Genomic DNA, 17,142 nt, shown 5'->3' on the forward strand with positions numbered 1-17,142 from the left:
TTCAAAACGATTTCAGATTGAGAATCATAGAATTGTAGAACTAGAAAGACTCAATAATTTAATCCAAAACTCTTCATTTTCCTAATGGTCTGTACAGGTTCAGAGACTTGCTCAAGGCCACAGAAGGAATCAGAGCTTCCTGATCGCCAGTCTTGTCTTTTCTACCTGTCTTGTACATGTAATTCCATAGTTATAATATGTAAAGACGTTAGCACCGAAAACCCAGTACTTCGGGGCACAGGAATCTTAGAGCATTTTATGGTTTGCACTGTAGCCTTGAATTTTTATGGATTCTGTTTCCTTAACAAGATCACAAAGTCAGATTTTTTTTTTTTTGGTCTGTTACATACGCAAGCACTGTGCTTGGCACAAGTAGTATTTGATCAGTGCTTGTTGAATGTCTTGAATAATTAGGGAGCTACTAGTGACAAGGATATGCAATGTGGAAGCACAGTGAACAAACTCAGGCCGTTATTCATTTAAGATGCATAGTCTCCTATTTTGATTTGGGGGTCCTACCTAGGCTAAAATTCCCTATTTCTCTGTGGCCCAGTGTACTTCTGGTAATCTTGAGACTTCTAATGTTGGACAGACTGGATGCCTGCTAGAATCGTTTACTCAGCCTCTGCCTCATAAATGCTTTGTATTATATCACTGAGTGATTTCAGAAATGTTTTGTTTGATTTACTTTGGCAAATGGAAACCTTTTGTCTTTGTCTCTGTTGGGAGTATAGGAACTCTTAAAACTTACTGAAAATTTATAAAGAGTATAAGCTGTTTATTATAAGTGAATTTGTGAGTTATCTAATGTAGATTGTTAAATGCTGTAATTCGTTGTCCTATTTTCAGCTCTACTCAATGATAGACTGAAAGTTTAGGTACAGAGCTATTTTTGAGAGAGAGTAGTTGTCTCAAGAGACTATTCAAAATTACATTTCTAATTTATTTGTATTAGAATTCTGATGTGTGTTTTAATAATTTAAAGGCTTTGAAATTATGATTTCTGGAACATTTATTTTGAAGTAAACACATATATTTTTCCCCTTTGTATGAAAATGAAGGATAGCATTTGGGTGCTTGTTCTGAACCCTCAGTCCTTTGCCCATCTATGTAAATTGTGATTTCTTATTCAGACTTCACATGACCACGTCAGCATATTATCTTCTAAAGCGTTTCTCCTGAGAATAATTAATTCATGACCTCTGTCAAGGAGGAAAACTTTGGTAGCCCCCCAACACATAAACAGTATTTAAATAAGAGGGGCCCAACATTGGTGACTTCTTGAGAATAAAGGTCATTCCTTTTGAGATTAGAGTGCAAATAGCTTCTTAGAAGGTTTTTTCTTTCAGGCAGATTAAAGGCTCACATGGAGAAGTTATTCGGCATTCAGGACTGTCTAGTTGCTTTGTACACCTGGCACGGTTTTCATATTTCCTTGATTTAGTTTTTTGCTCTTTAATGAATGAAGCTGACTAGGGATTAGCAAAAATACTAACCTTTTAAACTTGATGCTGATTAATTTGGACAAATTACTTAACATCTCTTCTTTAGTTTTGTTTTTGTTTTTAGTCTGTAAAATGGGGAAATAATAGGACCTATTTTATAGAATTTTGAGACGATTATTTAAATGTTCATATAAAGACCTTAGAACTATACCTAGCTCATAATATGTATTTATTGTTAGCTAGTGATGTTATTATTACAAAAATGGTGAGATCATGTCATGTTAGGGTTTGGTGAGTTAAGGCTTTCCCTGAGGATTTGAAAAAGTAAGATTCGAGCAGTTTGGAAGGATTAGTAGAATTTGGCTAAGTGGAGAAAAGGAAGGCATTCTAAATTTGGGGGAATGACAAAAGAAAGAAGATGAAGCAGGGCCGGGCGCAGTGGCTCACGCCTGTAATCCCAGCACTTTGGGAGGCTGAGGCGGGCGGATCACGAGGTCAGGAGATCGAGACCATCCTGGCTAACATGGTGAAACCCCGTCTCTACTAAAAAATACAAAAAATTAGCCGGGCGTGGTGGCGGGCGCCTGTAGTCCCAGCTACTCAGGAGGCTGAGGTGGGAGAATGGCGTGAACCTGGGAGGCAGAGCTTTCAGTGAGCCGAGATCGCGCCACTGCACTGCAGCCTGGGCGACAGAGCAAGACTCCGTCTCACACACACACATAACAAAAGATGAAGCAGAAAAGGGGAGGAAGACAATATCATAAACCGTTTTGGCCAGCTCGGACGACATAAGTGTAGCAGTGAGATTCTTCTGAGAGCTGGAAAATAAGTAGGTGAAGAATGCCGGTAGCCTGAATTGGCCTCCTCTCAATTGGCCATTTCCCAGGGAAGCCTCAGATGGAAGGGATTATTATCGTGTTTAGGGATCCCCTGATTCACTGCTGTGCTTCTGTGACTCCACCCCAGCTTCTTCTGGGCCTAGCACTCTTCCCACAGACTAGAGGTCAGGGGCTTTATCAGAGCTTTAGGGAAAAGAAAGGTTTTTGTTTTGTTTTCTCCTTCAGAAGTTGTGTGAAGTCTTTTGGTATATTTTAATTTCAAAATGTTTTAAAACATTTTCTCTCGAGAGAGAACTCTTGATCTTGTCTTGGAAGCACTTATTCTCAGGGACAATCAAGGGCTGCAATGAAAAGTAAACATTTTAAGTTCATTGTATTAAACCACAGTCTGCATAATAAGGAGCAAAACATAAGAAAAAAAGCATTATTTTTGCCTTGCTATTCACCCTAAACTCTCAGTATGTGTATTTCTGATTACTGTTTCAGTCCTCTTCCCAGAAAGAATCTTAGGCTACAAAATGATATAAATTTTGTTACAGTACTGGCATCACATCACAACTCTACCACTCTGTTAAGGGTTCCTGAATGTTTAAAATGAGTAACTTCAGAATATGTGGTTTAACATCGACTGGGACCCTTAAATTATTTTAGTCGTTATGTTTTAATTTGTATAAAATAAATGGATGCCCTATTTTTAAAGGTATTTATTTTCAAAAATGTCTATTTTTAAAGGAAAAGTATTGGAGTTTATAGAAAAAGTATTTTTGTGCTTATTTTCACACGTTACATTTATAACATTTCTGCAGACTCAGCAGGGTTAATGGCAAGGTGCTCTTTAATAGGTCGTCTCATTCAACATTCTGCTCTTAAGTAGATGAATTATGTTACCTCCCCTTTCTTATTTTTCTGAAAAGGTACTCTTACAGTCAGTGTACATATCAATCATTTCACATACTTCAAACTTCTTTTACCAAGTTGCCAATGAACTTTACATTTCAGCATTTCTTCAGTGTTTTCCCATCATATTTATTAAATATCTATTTGCCTTGGTGAATAGGTTCTTTTTGTGAGACTGAGTCTCGCCCTGTCACCCAGAGTGGAGTGCAGTGGTGCAGTCTCAGGCTCACTGCACCTCCACCTCCCGGGTTCAAGTGATTCTCCTGCCTCAGCCTCCCAAGTAGCTGGGATTACAGGCGTGTGCCACTACACCCTGCTAATATTTGTATTTTAAGTAGAGACAGGGTTTCACCATGTTGGCCAGGCTGATTTCAAACTCCTAACCTTAAGTGATCTGCCTGCCTTGGCATCCCAAGGTCCTGGGATTACAGGTGTGAGTCATCGTACCTGGCCATGAACAAGTTTTAATTCTAATACCAACTCTCATTAGTTGGTAGTGGTTGATTTAGAGCACTGTTTTGAGAACTCTGAGGCAATATCTATGTTCAGCAGAAAGGAGTAACTTGGTTGATTAGTATTGTGTGGCCATGAGCATTGGATGGAGGAGTGGGGGCATACATAAATTTGTCAGTCTTCCCAAATAAAAAGAATAGTAATGAATGGGGATATACAGATACATTAACATTTAGACCTTTGATTCATTACTTCCTACATGAAGATTATCTACAGTTGTTTTTCTGAACTCTCTTGAAACAGCTTATGATTTTCCAAATTGTTATTCGTCCTGACCTTCTCTGCCAAAGTGAATGTAATCATTCCTTTATTGTTGCTACAATAGCCCTTTATTACCTTAATTATAATACTTATTTTTTCTTTGTTAATCACTTACTTGTCTGATTCCACTGTGGATTATGAACTTCTTTAGGAAACGACAGTGTTTTACTTACTTTTATATTCTTAATACCTAACGCGATACTTGGTACCTGTCACACGTGTTCAAAAGGTGAGATCATTTGTTATTTCCTTAATGACCTGGCTGTTGTCTTACATGAACAGTGAGGCATTTATGTTTGAAAATGAGATGACTAGGTCTAAGTCTTAGGGTGATAATCGTGTGAATCAAAAGAAAAAGGCAGATGTTTTTGGTAAGAACATACAAGTTAATGTTTTTGGGTTCCCTAGAGTGCAGAGAGATTTGGGGTTTGAGTCTCCATGTCTAAGAGAGTGGTAGTACCATTAGAAAAATGAAGCTGGGGGAAGTGGATTTGGGTAGATGAGTTTGGTTTTGGAGATGTTAGGTTTTGATTGAAAATGTTTATTTATTAACTAGTTTTAGATGGAGGACTGGAGATAAGGATTTCATAGTGGGCCAGTTGGATAACTTCTTCTATTATGTGCTCCATAGCAACCTACCTTATTATTATTGCTTGTTTAATGCCCATCTTTCCCCCAGTAGGGCAGGGAACACATCTTGTTCAAAGCCGTATTCTCAGTTATAAACACAGTTGTTTCACATGCTAAGCACTTAGTAAATAATTGTTCAGTGAATTAATGTCTGCACTGTTAGTTGATTTAAATGCATCCAATGTTGTCTTTAATTTATATTGCTACTTAGAATTATTAGTTTTAAAATTACCATGGTAATCAGTTTCCATAGAATCATTGGAACTTTAAACTTGTCGAGATCTTAGAAATCGTTGACAGGCCTCCCACTTGTAGCTTGGAACTACTCAAAGTCATTACTGACCACACTTCAGATTTAGCCATGTATAATATTCACTGATAGGTAGTCCATAATTACTTATTCAAAGGAATATGCATATAGTGCATGTCTTTCAGGCTGCTAACAAGATAGCAGGCTTGAATGGACTTGTGGAGGTTCTATACCAGTCTTCCTTGTGATTGGTCATTTCTGTCTTCTGTAGTACTTTGACCAGTGGCTGTGTGAAAGTCTCGCAATGAGATGAAATTTTATTTATGCTTGCAGGCAACATTAGGATTTTTTTTTTTTAATTGATTAACATGAGGTTCTGGATAAACTGCATTTTGTTTCCTCCTTCCTTGTCCATATTAGCATGGTGAATCATGCTGGTTGCAGGTTTGCCATTATTTGATAGTATAAATGTAAATAATAGACGTATTCTTATGAGCTATTGGGCTTAATTTAAACACTGTCTTCTATAAAACAAAGTTTGGAAAAGGTGTATCTGCCTGAGACTACAATCAGAGGATATAATTTTAAAATTCACAAAGTTTCATTTTTAAGATGTGGACGTTCATCATCAGATTAAGCTTCCAGTATTTTATTTTATAGCTTCCTGAACAGAGATGATGCACTTTTGTTTAGAACACATAACAAATATTCCCTTAATTTGAATTAGTTTTTTTTTTTTTTTTTTTAATTCTTGTTTGCTTTTCTTGTTTCAGTATCAAGATAAAGAGGAAGTTGTCTTATGGATGAATACTGTTGGGCCCTACCATAATCGTCAAGAAACGTATAAGTACTTTTCACTTCCATTCTGTGTGGGGTCAAAAAAAAGTATCAGTCATTACCATGAAACTCTGGGAGAAGCACTTCAAGGGGTTGAATTGGAATTTAGTGGTCTGGATATTAAATTTAAAGGTAAGTAAACCTTAATAGTCCTTACAATGCAATTTGGATTGTAGACGAGGGTTTCATATTTTGGCACTATTGACACGGGTGTTGGATAATTCTTTGTTGTATGGAGCTGTTATGTACATGTTAGGATGTCTAGCAGAGTCCCTGGCCTGTACCCCCCAGATGCCAGTAGCACCTTCTAGTTGTGGAAACCAAAAAAGTCACCAGACACTGCTAATTGCCATCAGTTGAGAACCACTACTTTAGACTCTAAAGTGTGTTTTAGTCTGTAAATGAAGTGTATTGCATTTAGGAAAGTATATTAGTAATTAACAAAGATTTCTTTTGAATATTTATAAGATAATAAAATAGATAATTGTTAATAAAATTGTATTTCCTTGACATATTTTCTTCTGAAAAGTGTTCTCTAGTAAACCCCCTGTTGATTAGACACATGTGGCCCAGGGAGACCTTCATAGATATTTAACAAAGTAATTTCTGGAGGTCTGAGGCTGTAATGGGATGCGTGGATACTTAAAATTCTTGTGTGAAGCCTCAAATTCAAACTTGTACCGTAGGCTTAACATGTATTATTTATCAGTGTTGTATTAATTTGTCCTGTTAATACCTATAGGATATTTAAATTTTAAGTCAAAGACTTGTTAAATTTGGGGAAAATACTTCACCTTATCTAGTTATTATGCAGGTATCCATTTATCAGGTCCTTTGAGTGTGTTTATACTTTTCATTTTTCTCTGTGAAGTTTGTCAGAGAGTGTATTTCCTGCACAGGCATTTTTAGCATGGTGAACAGAAGCTTGAGTAATTGAATTTTTGCAGAATCTTTGATGAGGTGTCTTGGTTTTTGAATACATCATAGATCCTGTAAACAGGAGCTTTGGATTTTAATCCTCCTCTTTTTTTTTTTTTGGTACTGTATTCATTTTAGTAAAATTGTTTACTGCAGTTTTGACTTCATTGTCTCCATGTGTAAGATGAATAGTAACTGACTTCTGGTATTTTTAGTACTAAAGATGTTATTATTTCAGTACTTTGGGGAGAAGAATGTCAATGAGATTTTAAAGATAATGTTACTTTAATTTCGATTTGTTAAATTTTATTCTTGTTTTTAAAATTGCTCAGTTATTGTTGAAAATAGGTATACAGTATCTATTTACATTCTCCCTCCTCCCCATCCCCCCATTTATAGTCTTTGGGGCTTAATTATAAAATTAAGTTGTGAATTTAAACCATAGTGGCATGGCCTGTAATTTTATGAATCACTGTAAACATACCTTTGAGGCTTATGTTTTAATTTAATTAGGTAATGTAAGTATTTAGTCACAAATAACGAGAAAACTTAAACTAGAAAATGTGATCTTTGAGATTTGGTACTATATGTAATCATCTGCTTTCTCTTTTTCCATATTTGGTGTACATTTCTAGTTTATTAAAGAGGAACCAACGAGAGAATAGGCAGAACTCCTGAATCCTACTTTGCTACTGTGTACAGATTTCATTAGTTTTTGAGATCCTCACCCATATTTACTAAAGAAGAGTACTTAATTCATCAATCTTTTTTTTTTTTTTTTTAATACTTTAAGATCTGGGATACTTGTGCAGAACATGCAGTTTTGATACATAGGAATACATGTGCCATGTTTGCTGCACTCATCAACCTGTCACCTACGTTAGGTATTTCTCCTAATGCTATCCCTCCCCTAGCCCCCACCCGCTGACAGGGCCCAGTGCGTGATGTTCCCTTCCCTGTGTCCATGTGTTCTCATTGTTCAATTCCCACTTATGAGTGAGAACATGAGGTGTTTGGTTTTCTGTTCTTGTGTTAGTTTGCTGAGAATGATGGTTTCCAGTTTCATCCATGTCCCTGCAAAGGATGTTAACTCATCCTTTTCTATGGCTGCATAGTATTCAATGGTATATATGTGCCACATTTTCTTTATCCATTCTATCATTGATGGACATTTGGGTTGGTTCCAAGTCTTTGCTGTTGTGAATAGTGCCACAATAAACATACATGTGCATGTATCTTTATAGTAGAATGATTTATAATTTTTTGGGTATATGCCCAGTAATGGGATTGCTGGGTCAAGTGGTATTTCTAGTTCTAGATCCTTGAGGAATTGCCACACTGTCTTCCACAATGGTTGAACTAATTTACACTCCCACCAACAGTGTAAAAGCGTTCCTGTTTCTCCCATCCTCTCCAGCATCTGTTGTTTCCTGATTTTTTAATGATCGCCATTCTAACTGGTATAAGGTAGTAGCTCATTGTAGTTTTGATTCACATTTCTCTAATGACCAGTGATGATGAGCTTTTTTTCGTATGTTCGTTGGCTGCATAAATGTCTTCTTTTGAGAAGCATCTGTTCATATTCTTCGCCCACTTTTTGATGGGGTTGTTTGTTTTTTTTCTTGTAAATTTGTTTAAGTTCTTTGTAGGTTCTGGATATTAGCCCTTTGTCAGATGGATAGATTGCAAAAATTTTCTCCCATTCTGTAGGTTGCCTGTTCGCTTTGATGGTAGTTTCTTTTGCTATGCAGAAGCTCTTTAGTTTAATTAGCTCCCATTTGTCTATTTTGGCTTTTATTGCCATTGTTTTTGGTGTTTTAGACATGAAGTCTGCCCATGCCTATGTCCTTAACGGTATTGCCTAGGTTTTCTTCTAGGATTTTTATGGTTTTAGGTCTTACGTTTAAGTCTTTAATCCATCCTGAGTTAATTTTTGCTTAAGGTGTAAGGAAGGGGTCCAGTTTCAGTTTTCTGCATATGGCTAGCCAGTTTTCCCAACACCACCTATTAAATAGGGAATCCTTTCCTCATTGCTTGTTTTTGTCAGGTTTGTCAAAGATCAGATGGTTGTAGATGTGTGGTGTTATTTCTGAGGGCTCTTTTCTGTTCCATTGGTCTATATATCTGTTTTGGTACCAGTACCTTATTCGGCAATCTTAAACCCCCTTTTATTAGTTCCTAGAGGCTGAGATGGAGAGATTATTTAAATAGAGGAATATGGTTTTCATGGGTAAAGAAGGGGGATTTATTTTCTTTTCAGACTAAGCTAAGCACTTTTAGATTAAAAAAAGAAGAGCTAGCCAAGTGTTATTCCCTGAGAGTTAGTGATTGCTAGGGGTCTTACCAAGTTTCCACCTCCAGCATGGATATGCTGCTAAAGAAGCTGCTAAATTAAGTGGTCCAGATGAAATAGTAGATGCTGATTAGATTTATCTTCTCCCTCTACTGTAGCTCTTTGCTTGCGGTGTTCAAAGATAAAGTCGATCATGCTTTGAAAAGTGTTGTAGGTTGTCATGTAGCCAAACATTTAAAAAATAGGATGCACCTTAGAGATTGTGTCATCCAATTCCCTCTCCCAGAAGCCCAGAGATAAAGTGATTTATTCGTGGTTTATCATAGCATACTAATAATAGAAACTGGAACATTATGTCTCTTGTGAACTATAGGAATATTTACCATGTATTCTTAATCTGTCATCTCTTAAATATTTGACTGTTAAAGATTCTTCTGAAGGCATATTCAAATAAAACAAAATTTTGGAAATGTGAAACCAGAGAAAACTATACGTACACATACATACACGTTTACATATGCATACACACACATCTTTTTTTAACCTGTTAGATTGTGTCAGGCTCCATGGATTGGTATCGTTTTGTAAAATGAAGATTACTAAAGAGACTATTTAAAGGAACTAATGATAGTCTAACTCTAATGCAGGATGCCTCTCACTTAAGATTTTATACACAACTTTTTCTTGCTAATAATCTTATATCCTAGCACTAGACAAAAATGCTAAATTGAGACCGTTTTAAGAAAATGCATTAAATATAGAAGGGCTGACTTAGGTTAGGCATCCTTGAACCTGGTTTGAATTCAGTACCCTCCAGTTTTAGAGGGTACCTCTTCGAACCTTGCCATCATAGTGTGGAAAGAAGAGGTGCTTTAGGGTCAGAGAGACTTGATGCATCCAGCTCTACCTCTGCTTACCTGTGTGGTCATGGGCAAATTATTCAACCTCTTTGATCTTGTATTGCTTATCTGTGAAGTGTGGGAAATAATATGTATTTGATAGAAGTGTCAGGTTTAAATGAGAATGCATGTAGAGCATTTATCACAGTTCCTGGTATATAGTTTATATTCGAAAAGTGGTAATTAGGAATAATAATAGCACATAGCATGGGTCTGTAGCTCCAGCTTGATTTTGTATTTGCGATTATGAAATGTTAGCTTATTGATTATAGACTTTGATTTATCCCCAAGCTGCTGTACTAGCCTGTTATAGTGGCACTCTTGTTCACCATTGCACCCTTAGCTGTTAAGACATAGTATGCTTTTAATAAATTGTCTAGCACCCAGACGGTTTGTGCCTACTTGTTGTTACGATAATTGGTTCATTATGAACATTAGATGATCTGGAATAGTAATTCTTAACCAGAAGAGATCACCACCCACCCGTCCTGCCCCTTCCCCCATGTGAGAATTCCTGCAGTATAATGAAGTGTGTTAATTGTGGAAAAATCAGTGACTTCTACAAGACTCCTTCCTTCTGTTTGTTTTATTGATCTTCCCTTGAATTTTTTTTCTTCCTTGAATTTCCCAACTTAACAGAGGGCTGAAATTATTTTACAAGTATTTTTTTCTTTAGAACTAATTGTTAAGTTGAGAGTACTGCAGATAGGAAGAGGCTGTTTAGAGCCTTATATATTTTTAGTTCAGTGATTCTCAATCTTGGCTGTTCTTATCTTCACTGTGCAGTATTTCCCTCCAGATATCTGCCTGGGCAATATAGGCCTGATTGCCAAAGGGTGAGGAAAAGGGACTGGGGGGATGGCAGGTTTATTTATTCAGCCAGAAGGTGTTTACTTCAGGTAATCCCCCATGCTGTTTTCAGTCCCTAGCTTCTGCTATTCCTGCTGTCCCTGATTCTGGAGCCCCTCTGGTTTAAGTTCTCTAGAGGAAGGTCCCACTGGTCTACTACAGGGATAGGTTGAGGGTACAGTATGTGTCTAGCTGTATGAAGAGTAGAGGAGGGGACCTGGCCATCCAACCCATTTGTGTACATATTTAATATTTTAATATAATTCCCTTTGTGTTCAGTCCTACATCTGTCCCCCTAGCTTTTGAGGTCTGTAGTGCCTCCAAGTCCTGAGTGTCTCTCGGATTCTGTGCAGTTCCCTCCGTTACAGGCATCACTCTCCTGTTATGTTTATTCCTGCTTTATTAGTAGTTTGTCATCTTACAGCTGTTTTCCATTTCCTAAAAATTTGTTAAAATCTTTTTCCCACGGCCGGGCATGGTGGCTCATGGCCTGTAATCCCAGCACTTTGGGAGGCTGAGGCAGGTGGATCACTTGAGGTCAGGAGTTCGAGACCAGCTTGGCCAACATGGTGAAACTCTGTCTCTACCAAAAAAATACAAAAATTAGCCGGGGACCTGTAATAATCCCAGCTACTTGGGAAGCCGAGGCAGGAGAATTGCTTGAATCCAGGAGGCAGAGGTTTCAGTGAGCCAAGACTGTGCCACTGCACTCCAGCCTGCACGGCAAGAGCAAAACTCCATCTCAAAAAATATATATATCTATGAAATATAGATATATATATATTATATCTATATTTTTTTCCCACCGTCGTCTCTTCTTTTTGTCTTTGTGGACTTAACATATTTTTTATTCCTTCACTGACATTTTAATGGGTTTTAGGAGAGAGAAGAAATATACTTGTGGTTAAATCTGCCTGTTTGTAAGTGGAAGTCTGGGAACTTGGTACAATATTTTGTCCTGTTGGTTTCAACTGAAGTGTTTTAGTCAGACCAAATAATTTGAATCTGAAATTTGTCAATTCTTATTACTGATTTCTTATACCTTGTACTAACTGCAGATTTGATAAATATGGGCATCTCTGTTTTTTGTTTTTTAAAGGAATGTATATGCATATATATTGTTCTGATTTTAACAGTGATATAAGTTCAAATACACAATTTAGTAACTACAGGAAAATATAAACCTGGATATAATTACCATTAACATTTTGTTGTATTTTCTTCAGTCTTTCTGTGTTTGTGTTTATCCACATTGTTTTAAATATGTGAAAGTTGAGTTCATTCTATATATATATTTTAAAGTTTATTTAACAAATCCTTATATAGTGCTTATTATGTGCCGGACACTGTTTTAAGCACATTCTAACTCATTTAGTAAGTTATATATAGTTTTTGTTCTACTTTTGTTCTCTTGACATTTTATGAGCTTGTCCCCATACTGTTAATTACTCTTTTAAATGTGGCTGCATAGTATTGTGTAACTTGGGTACTGTGATTTTTTTCCCCCATTTTCTTTCTTTACTTTGAGATGGAGTCTTGCTCTGTTGCCAGGCTGGAGTGCAGTGCAGCGGTGTGATCTTGGCTCACTGCAACCTCAAGCGATTCTTCTGCCTCAGCCTCCCAAGTAGCTGGGATTACAGGCACACACCACCACGCCCAGCTGATTTTTGTATTTTTAGTAGAGACGCAGTTTCACCATGTTGGCCAGGATGGTCTCGATATCCTGACCTCGTGATCCGCCTGCCTCGGCCTCCCAAAGTGCTGGGATTACAGGTGTGAGCCATCGCGCCCGGCCTTTTCTCCCATTTTCTAGTTGTTTGATATTTTGATCCTTCCTTCCATCCTTCTTTGGTTTTCTTTTTCTGCTATTGCCCATAAGTATTTCAGTACCTCTCTGAATCTGTTATTAGGATGAATTCTTAGAAGTAGAATTACTGAATCAAAGGGTATAAACATATTTCAGGCAGTTTTTGACACATGTTGCCAAATTGTCATTTAGAAAAAATTACACTGTTTATGCTGCTAGTCAGGTTGGTCAGTTAATCAATACTGTTTATATAGTTATTTAATTAACTGTGAATATATCAGTTTTTCCAGTTCATTGTTTTCCTCTAGTTCATTCAGCAGTTATTGAGTATCTTACTGCATTCCAGCACTATGGTAGGCTCTGGGTATGCATAGTTCAACCAAGAGCTCTAGCGTCCGGGGTCTTTAGGCCCTCTGAAATTGTACCTTAATTTTATGTGAATGTGCATTTTCAGGGGGTGGGCAAGGGAGAGATCACTTTCATTGGATTCTTAAAGGGGTGTGAGGCCCAAGGAAACTTAAGAACACTTTCTGTGAATATATTGACTCTTTTAATCCTTTTTTTCTTTTTCTGGAGACAGGGTCTTACTGTCGCCCAGGCTGGAGTGCAGTGGTCCCTCACAGCTTACTGCAGCCTCAACCTCCCCAGGCTCAGCCTCCTGAGTAGCTGGAACTATAGGCACACACCACCATGCCTGGCTAATTTTTCTGGTTTTTGTAAAGATGAGGTTTTGCCATGTTGCTCAGGCTGGTCTCGAACTCCTGGGCTCAAGGGAGCCCAGTCTGCCTTGGGCCTCCTAAAGTGCTGAGATTCCAGGTGTGAGCCAACACGATTGGCCTGATGCTTTTAATTCTTAACTCTGCGAAGGAGATAGCATAGATGCTGTCTCTTTTAAGGGAACTGAGAGGTTGATGGAAGTTAAATAACTTGCTTTTTATTCACATAGCTACTAGATACTAGAGCTCAGAATAAACCTCACCTTTCTGCCCATTTCTCTATAAATTTTTATATATTGATTTCTTTGAAGAGAGACTTTGCCAAGTGCTTCTGAATTAGAGGTAGACTATTTCTCATTTTCCAAATGTAATATTATCAAAAGAGAAGGTAAACAAAATATGGCATACTGTGTTCTTAGAGAACTCATGAATAATTACCACTTTCTTTTCTCAGTGCTTTCACTGCCTATTCAATTGTTAGCCTGGAGTTTTATTGGGAATTGATGGTAGATTATTGGTGTATAGTGTCCAGAATCTACCTAACCTTGCTTTCTGTTTGAAAAATAAGGTTAACATTTGCCACTTTACTACTTTGTTTTTTTCCCTCGTTAGAACTATTTACATTAGTAAACTCTTAATTGCATCTTTTTCAGAATTCATGGATGTGTGTTTCACCTTAGAAAGATACAGCCTATTATAATTTTAAAGCACTGATTTATGCTGGTAGATTTTTCAGATTGTTTTCCAGATATATAGAGGGCCGAATAATGATTTGGCATATTCATACACATTACATTAGTTACCTTCAAATTGGCTCCCTCCTGAGGGAGATGCTGTTTGAGTTGGGCAGCCAGAGACTCTTCAGTTATTTGCGATGTTCGTATTTGTCTACCTGCTTGGAAGAGGAATTTCATTAAGATATGACCAACCAACACCCTTTTTATATAGCCTGTCATAATAATAGATTTTCCCTTTTAACACACGTCGTTTCTAGACTTTACATGAGTTAAAGATATTCTTCAAGACCTCTTAGTCAATCCTTCTGAGAGACTCTGTTCAAAAATTTCATTTGTTTATAAACTGGCATTTTCTCCTTCTGTACAAACATACACACTATTCATACACAGATGCATGTGTAGGTACATACCCTAATATGCGTAGTGATTTCCTTTGCCAAATAAATGGAAAATTATGCTCTTAAAATTTTTTGTTTATTTGTTTAGTGCCTAGTCTGTGCAGGGTACTGAAGCAGGCATGGCTGGAGATAAAAAGGATATAATCAGTTATGGACAAAGCCCTCAAGACCTAATGGTGTTTTTGAGGAGCAAGATACTGGTATGAGGTAGAAAATGGTACAGGCCTACATGCCATAAGGGAGGTATGGGAGTGGGTATGAGAAGTGTGGGGAGTGGGGAGTCAGGGACTCCTTTGTGGAGGAAAGGGCTGGGGGATGGGGAGGATTTTAGACTGGACATTTTAGGTAGAGTTAACAGCATGAGCAAAAAAGTTCAGCGGCCAAGAGGGCACAGGGTGTGTAGGAATTGAGTTTGACTCGAGCGTAGAAGCAGATATATCAGTTGGGAAACAAAGAGTTGGACTAAAGTTCAGACTCTGAGGAATCTTTTAAAAGCTTTATACAGATTGGCCGGATGCAGTGGCTCACGCCTGTAATCCCAGCACTTTGGGAGGCCGAGGCGGGCGGTTCACCTGAGATCAGGAGTTCAAGACCAGCCTGCTAACATGGTGAAACCCCATTTCTACTAAAAATACAAAAAATTAGGCCTGGTGGCATATGCCTGTAATCCCAGCTACTCGGGAGGCTGAGGCAGGAGAATTGCTTGAACCCGGGAGGTGGAAGTTGCAGTGAGCCGAGATCACACTATTGCACTCCAGCTTGGGCAATAAGAGCGAAACTCCGTCTCAAAAAAAAAAAAAAAAAAGCTTTATACAGATAAATGCCATACTGTATATATCTTAGAGCTTCCTACTTATATCTACCACATTGTTAATGACCACTATCAATGAATATTTGTTTCTAACAGCAAGGAATTGAATGGCTTTGCAGAGGTAGCTGTGAGGTCCCCTACTGCCACTGTGGCCATTTGTTGTCCCTTAAACCTGGACCTTCCTTTGGTTCTGAATATCCCTTCTGTAGCTGCAGTTGCCTGCTGCCTTTTGTTCATTATCACACTCCATGGAGATCCCATTTGGGGATCTCTTGCTGCCAGTTTTTCTAGCTCCTGCTGTAGAAACTCTTTGGAGCAATCTCATTTTTTAACCCTCCATTGCTTCACTGCTCAGCCTCAGGGTTTTTTTGTTTGTTTGTTTGTTTGTCTTTGCCATCATGAAAATCCTAAATTCCTTGCTGCCTAGGAGGGCTTGGGCAGAAAGAAAATCTATGTGGGAGTCGTTGTTGGAGACAAATTAATTTTCTTCCCATGCTTTGAGGGTGAGAAAGTATTTCCCTGACATTCTTCCATGGGACTTCAATGTTTACTGCCATCTTTGGTGTTGTAGTTTTGGGGTACCCACTTTAGGTTGGTCTATAATATGGGAAGCTATTCTCTCTGTTAAGGATTGGGGAGACATACTGCTGGGTATCTTGAGTTATAAATTAGATTGCTATTTCTTTGAGCCACTAAATGATGTAGCTACAATTTATGTTTAAGAACTTTTAATCAATAAAGAGTTTAATAATGTTTCTTTAGAGAAATTGCATTTCATGTTTCAAATAACCAATGTTATAGTACAAATATAGTATAGAACTTAAAAACAAACTTGTGCTTGCTTTTTTGTTCTCGTTCAGGATGATTTCTTAATTTTTTTCTAATTGCTTAATATACCAAAACAACTTCTTTTGATTGACATCTTGAGTATTTGTAGGTTTTTTGGATTTTCTTTTGTTTTATTAGAAACATAGGTACATTTTTGATATACTAGGTTTATTAAGTTAGAAACCATCTGAATAGAATTATAGTAGCAGTATTTTTGAAAGCAGTCAGGGGTGGAAAATGACTCATCTTGAGGGGACTTTAAGGCAATTTATAAACAGTGATGCTTGCTGAATAGAGGTTTGCCTTTTAATCTTCCTGCTTACGAGTAATCGCTGGGTGTTTTCATAGAATCTGTGGCTTCCAGTAACTTGTCTTTCCAAGAATGTTAAAATCAATGTTGATCTCAGAGAGATCTTATAGCTAGAAATGGTTATCTCTGTTTATGATCATATTCTTGAGCTTTTGTGTATATTAAATAAAAACTTTGTTATGTGTTTAACCTTTTTTTGTTTTTAAAATCAATTTATTTTAAAGTTACTTTATAAATTTTCTTGTATAATTTTCTTTATATAAGGGATGATTTCACTTAGGTAATGTTTGAAAATAAAGATGATTAAAATTTTTTCATTATAAAAAGTCTTAAAGATACACAAAAAAAGGGAGGAATAGTACACTGAACCCACACATATTTATCACTCAGATTCAACTATTGTGAATAGAAGTTTTAACTTTAGGAAATGTTGGCTTTTTTTTTTTTTTTTTAATGTAACTATTTTGCAAACTAGTGGGCTAATTTGCAATTTTTATTTTATGCAGATGATGTGATGCCAGCCACTTACTGTGAAATTGATTTAGATAAAGAAAAGAGAGATGCATTTGTATATGCCATAAAAAATCATTACTGGTACCAGATGTACATAGATGATTTACCAATATGGGGTAAGTATTGTATGTTGTATTTAAGATTTGGGAAAATTTGCATAATCAGAATTTATATAATGACTCTGTTAAGGTGATTGTGTACTGGATCATGATGTAAATGTGTTTTCACTATTTTTTACAGAATGATTTTAATACCAGTTTTATGGTCACCTGTTGCTTGAAGAATTTTTGACATTGCCATGCCTTACATGAAACTTTCCTAAAATTTAACTTTTATATAGTATAACTTTTCAGATTCAAGAATGAGAAGGTGCTTAGAACAATCTAAAAAA

General features: G+C 37.0%; 1 protein-coding gene across 1 annotated transcript in view; it reads left to right on the forward strand.

The window, feature by feature from the left end:
• Positions 1-17,142, forward strand: part of TM9SF3 (transmembrane 9 superfamily member 3) — a 71,274-nt gene that overhangs the window by 4,443 nt on the left and 49,689 nt on the right. Inside the window, exons 2-3 of the mRNA XM_032135523.2 lie at positions 5,609-5,804; positions 16,745-16,867. Of these exons, the coding sequence (XP_031991414.1) occupies positions 5,609-5,804; positions 16,745-16,867 (319 nt within the window). The remainder of the gene's footprint in view (positions 1-5,608; positions 5,805-16,744; positions 16,868-17,142) is intronic.

The sequence above is a fragment of the Hylobates moloch genome, unplaced genomic scaffold (genome assembly GCF_009828535.3).
Source record: "Hylobates moloch isolate HMO894 unplaced genomic scaffold, HMol_V3 SCAFFOLD_3, whole genome shotgun sequence".
NCBI lineage: Eukaryota > Metazoa > Chordata > Mammalia > Primates > Hylobatidae > Hylobates > Hylobates moloch.